Source organism: Octodon degus, unplaced genomic scaffold, assembly GCF_000260255.1.
Source record: "Octodon degus isolate 3935 unplaced genomic scaffold, OctDeg1.0 scaffold00079, whole genome shotgun sequence".
NCBI lineage: Eukaryota > Metazoa > Chordata > Mammalia > Rodentia > Octodontidae > Octodon > Octodon degus.
Genome location: NW_004524655.1, coordinates 7,157,863 through 7,161,600, shown reverse-complemented (window position 1 = coordinate 7,161,600; position 3,738 = coordinate 7,157,863). Strand labels below are relative to the sequence as shown.

General features: G+C 54.8%; 1 protein-coding gene across 1 annotated transcript; it reads right to left on the bottom strand.

Annotated features, from left to right (window-relative positions):
• Positions 1-1,114: 1,114 nt before the first annotated feature.
• On the bottom strand, positions 1,115-2,846 carry Ddt (D-dopachrome tautomerase). The gene is made up of 3 exons (XM_004636269.2): positions 2,636-2,846; positions 2,160-2,335; positions 1,115-1,370 (listed from the first exon to the last, which is right to left on the bottom strand). Exons 1-3 carry the CDS (start codon positions 2,741-2,743, stop codon positions 1,298-1,300), a joined length of 357 nt encoding a protein of 118 aa, XP_004636326.1. The 5' UTR covers positions 2,744-2,846; the 3' UTR covers positions 1,115-1,297.
• Between the last annotated feature and the right edge of the window lie 892 nt (positions 2,847-3,738).

Below are 3,738 nucleotides of genomic sequence, written 5' to 3'. Positions count from 1 at the left end.
ACATGAAGTCTGTCTAACCTTGATCCACATCCTTCTGGGAAACAGTGCAGCAAAATGGTCAAGATTCTCAGTGGGAGTTGCTAGGCTCACCAGGACAGCGACGAGAGCCCTGCAGGGCAGTGACAAAAGCATATCTGGCTGACTTTTGGACTCCATTTCCTAGATGGGCACTGGAGTTGTGGGGGAAGCCTCCAGCATCCCCAGGTGACTCAGCTTCCTGCCCACAGGCTTTTAGGTGCCCCCGGTACAGGGGATCGAACCCAGATCCTTGTGCTTGCCAGGTAGGTGCTTAGAATGCTGAGCTATCTCCCCAGCCCCCAAGCCCTTGCTTTTAAGGACTGGACTCAGCAGTGGAGAAGTACAATCCCAACAGGTACAGGCACTCCATTAGCAACTAACTTCAGCATAAACTATCTGGACTGCACTGATGAAAACTCTCAATCTGATTTTTCAGAGGTGCACTAAGTACAAGGATCATTGATCCTCATGCAGGTAAACACCTACCAGTATGTGGTGTAAACTCTGTATCGAACATCGGAACGCTATCGAGGTGGAGACTTCCTTTGGGCTTCCCCCATCCCACCCATGCACACTACGAAATGCACAGGCATGATACAACACACAGATGTAGAAGGTATTGGCTTAGTTTCTAGTGGCAGATTTTTCATTTCTACTCTTGGTGTGTTGGCGAACACCGTATTTCTGATGTTTGGCACAGGTTTTGCAAAGTGCTCAGTTTCAGTGAATTCTCCGAAGAGTCAAAGTACAAAGTGAAGTCCAGGGAAGGTCTGGGAAGCCCAGCTAGCCCAGTTCTGGCCAGCACAGCAGTTTGCAGATCAAAGGGCTGAGGCTAATGATCAGGGTATCAGGATACTATGCAATACGCCAGACTAACAGTCCTTATGTCCCAGTGGCCTCCACATGGGTACGGAGGGCAGAAGCACCAGGCTGTGCTGTCCTCCCCAAAATTTCAGTGCTTGAGATGTATCAGAGAGCAGCCTGAAGCAGGAAATATGCCACCTCCATTTGCCTAGGTCCCCTCCTCATAAAGCAGACCTGCTGCCCAGAGGCCCAGGGTGACAGGAAGGTAGTAGGGAGGTTAAATAAGTCATGCTTGAATGATAAGGTCATCTTCATTTATTTGGGATGAGGATGGAGAAGGGGACAACCACAAGGCCACAGACACAGCAGCAGCAGCAGGGTGCCAGACGCAGGGATCCACCACACGCTGACTCTGCCAGGATGCTTCTTGGGAAGAGGCAGCTGGCTTAGAGATGGCCTGGATCCTTTGTGCCAATCATAAAAATGTCATAACAGTTCCTTTCTTTCCAATCTGCCAGGGCTCCAACGGATAAAAGCGGATAACTATCCTTCAGGAAACAGAGAAAAGGGTGTCAGCTGCTTGGCAAGCTCCTCATCCTAGCAGACCTCATCATACACTCTCACCGTGGGCTTCCAGGCCAGCCCACAGCAGCCCCCAACGAGTCTGGCTGCCCCGCTCATCCCTATTAAACTCTTCCCTGGCTCAGACAAGACAGTAGTACTGCCAGATGCAGGTGGAGACACGAAGGCTGCAAACCGGAAATGGCTCGGCTGTATCCACATGTCTGAACAACCAAGCTAACTCCTTTTTCTGTACACAGTGCCCGGCTCCTATTAGCCTCATTTGGTTCCAAAGATCAGGGGCTGGAGGCATACCCAGACTACCCTTCAGCAGCCTGCAAACGTTTTCTTTGAAAATCAGACTCCCTGGCCTCAGGTTAGCAACACCCTCTTACCCTGCCACGTGGCAACACGCGTGCAGGCCACAGGCCATCCCAAAGACCACCGCACCCCACGCCCCCAACAGTGTCCCTGAGGACTAGTCTAAAGAGGTCCTTTCCAGTGCACAGACTTGGAAAGTGCTGAGGTCCAAGAAAACACACCTTGCCCAGGTGTCACTACGGGCCGCTGCTTAGCCAAGAGATGAACAGTCTTGGACCCACCAGAACACCAACCCATCAGCAGGGGCCTAAGGCGTGCACAGGCTGCTTGGAATGGACTCCACTGTATCCTTCCGGGGCAGGGCGAGGGTTTCTTTTCCCTAGACCTTACATGGGGCCCCGAGGCAGGGTCGCTTGCGGTTGCCACTGAAGGGTCCTTTCACTACCCCAACATACCGGTCCTGAGCCAAGGCCAGCTCCTTGGTAAGGAACTGGAAGAAGCCCGCGCTGTGTCCGCGGTTCTCCTCCGCAGTGCCCACCACACCGATGGAAGAGACGAGCAGCTGGGCGCAGGGCTCGGTGGATCCGCCCATCGCCATGGTCAAACCAGGCCGCACAGTCACGCTCACGCGCTGAGAAGGACACAAGAGTTTCAAAGCTGGGGCTGCAGCAAGTAGGCCTGGGGTCGCGCAGGGCCTGCGGCGCCAGGATCCTGTCAAGTCCCGTAGGGGTCCAGGGAAAGGAGCGCTGGCGGGGCAGGGCGGGGCAGGGAGAGGCAGGCCCGCAGATTCATGGGGGCGTGCGAGGGCACACTGGAGGGCGAAGTGGAGGTCCCTGAGAAGAGTCTGGTCACTGTGTGGCGAGGCGTGAACAGCGCCGGACCCCTGGTCCCCAAGCCTCCCCTCGCCCACTGCACCCCTGTCCTCGCTCACGTCTTCGGGCTTGCTCAGGACGGTGGCGGCGGCCGCGCACAGCCGCTTCTCCAGCCCGGCGGGCAGGCGGTTGGCGGGCAGGTTCGTCTCCAGCTCGATGAAAGGCATGTCGAGGGTAGGTGGAAGCAGCCTTGGCGCAGGAAAAACTCTCGGTCAAGTCAGTGTGACCAAGGATGGCGGAATGGGCTTGTGGGAGGGGCGCCACTGCGCAGCAACCAGGGTCTTCATTGGCTGGGCAAATCGGCACTCCCCTATTGGCCACCAGGGACACAGCCCTTCTCCGGGGACCCGGCGCTGATTTCCGGAAGTCCTATCTCTCAGCTGCTGGTTGTAACGCCTACCCCAACCCGATGTGGCAATCCCAAGGTTCTATTCATCTTGGGATCTGAGTTGTTTTTCCCTTTGCATCTCAGGCTCAGAGCCAGCTTCAATAATAGTTGGAACGCGTTGCCACCATTTCAAAGCCGGGCATCTTCAAGTTTCCTGTGAGAATTTGCGCTTCTCTGAAACAGTTTGGAGACCTGGTAACACGTGTGGGTGCTGGTTGGGGCCAGGCAAGTCCCTAGGGCTATGCTGTCACTACCTGGTCCCCAGGACACCTGCCCTTGTAGCCTGTTGTGTGGGTGGTGACTCTGTCCTCCATGGAGTGACCAGGTTATTCAGAACAAGATTATCTGTTCAGTTACACATAGAGAATTCGAAGTGTTCATATTAAAATGGCCCAAGGGGAAGGTGATTGAACCACTGTTAACATTACTCGTCCTATTAACAGTTTATTAGAAGACTCACAAAGGGGCTCAGACACAAGAAAGGCATGTTGTGACAGTCCTGGAGGTGGCAAGTTTGGGTCCTAGAGTTGAGCCTGGAGAAGCCAGGGGTGAGGGCTAGGCATGAACAGGGGAGAGCATCCTGCTCAGCAACACCTGGACAGCAAGAAATAAGCAGGGACTTCCCTTGCCACAAGATGGATCATGAACCAGCCCAGTACCCCACCTGTGGGAAACAGTGACACCACAGAAAGAGGCGAAAACCCCAGGGGGCTGAGCCCCTTCCTGAGCAAACAGCCCTTTACCTGACCATCTGTGATGAGTGCTCATCCCAGG

Bases quoted from the DNA above. Each gene is read 5' to 3' on its own strand.
- Ddt (XM_004636269.2), bottom strand. From the start codon at position 2,743: ATGCCTTTCATCGAGCTGGAGACGAACCTGCCCGCCAACCGCCTGCCC. The intron at 2,336-2,635 runs GTGAGCGAGGAC...TGTCCTTCTCAG, and splicing joins TCCTGAGCAAGCCCGAAGAC to CGCGTGAGCGTGACTGTGCG. The intron at 1,371-2,159 runs GTATGTTGGGGT...TGTTTCCTGAAG, and splicing joins CTGGCCTTGGCTCAGGACCG to GATAGTTATCCGCTTTTATC.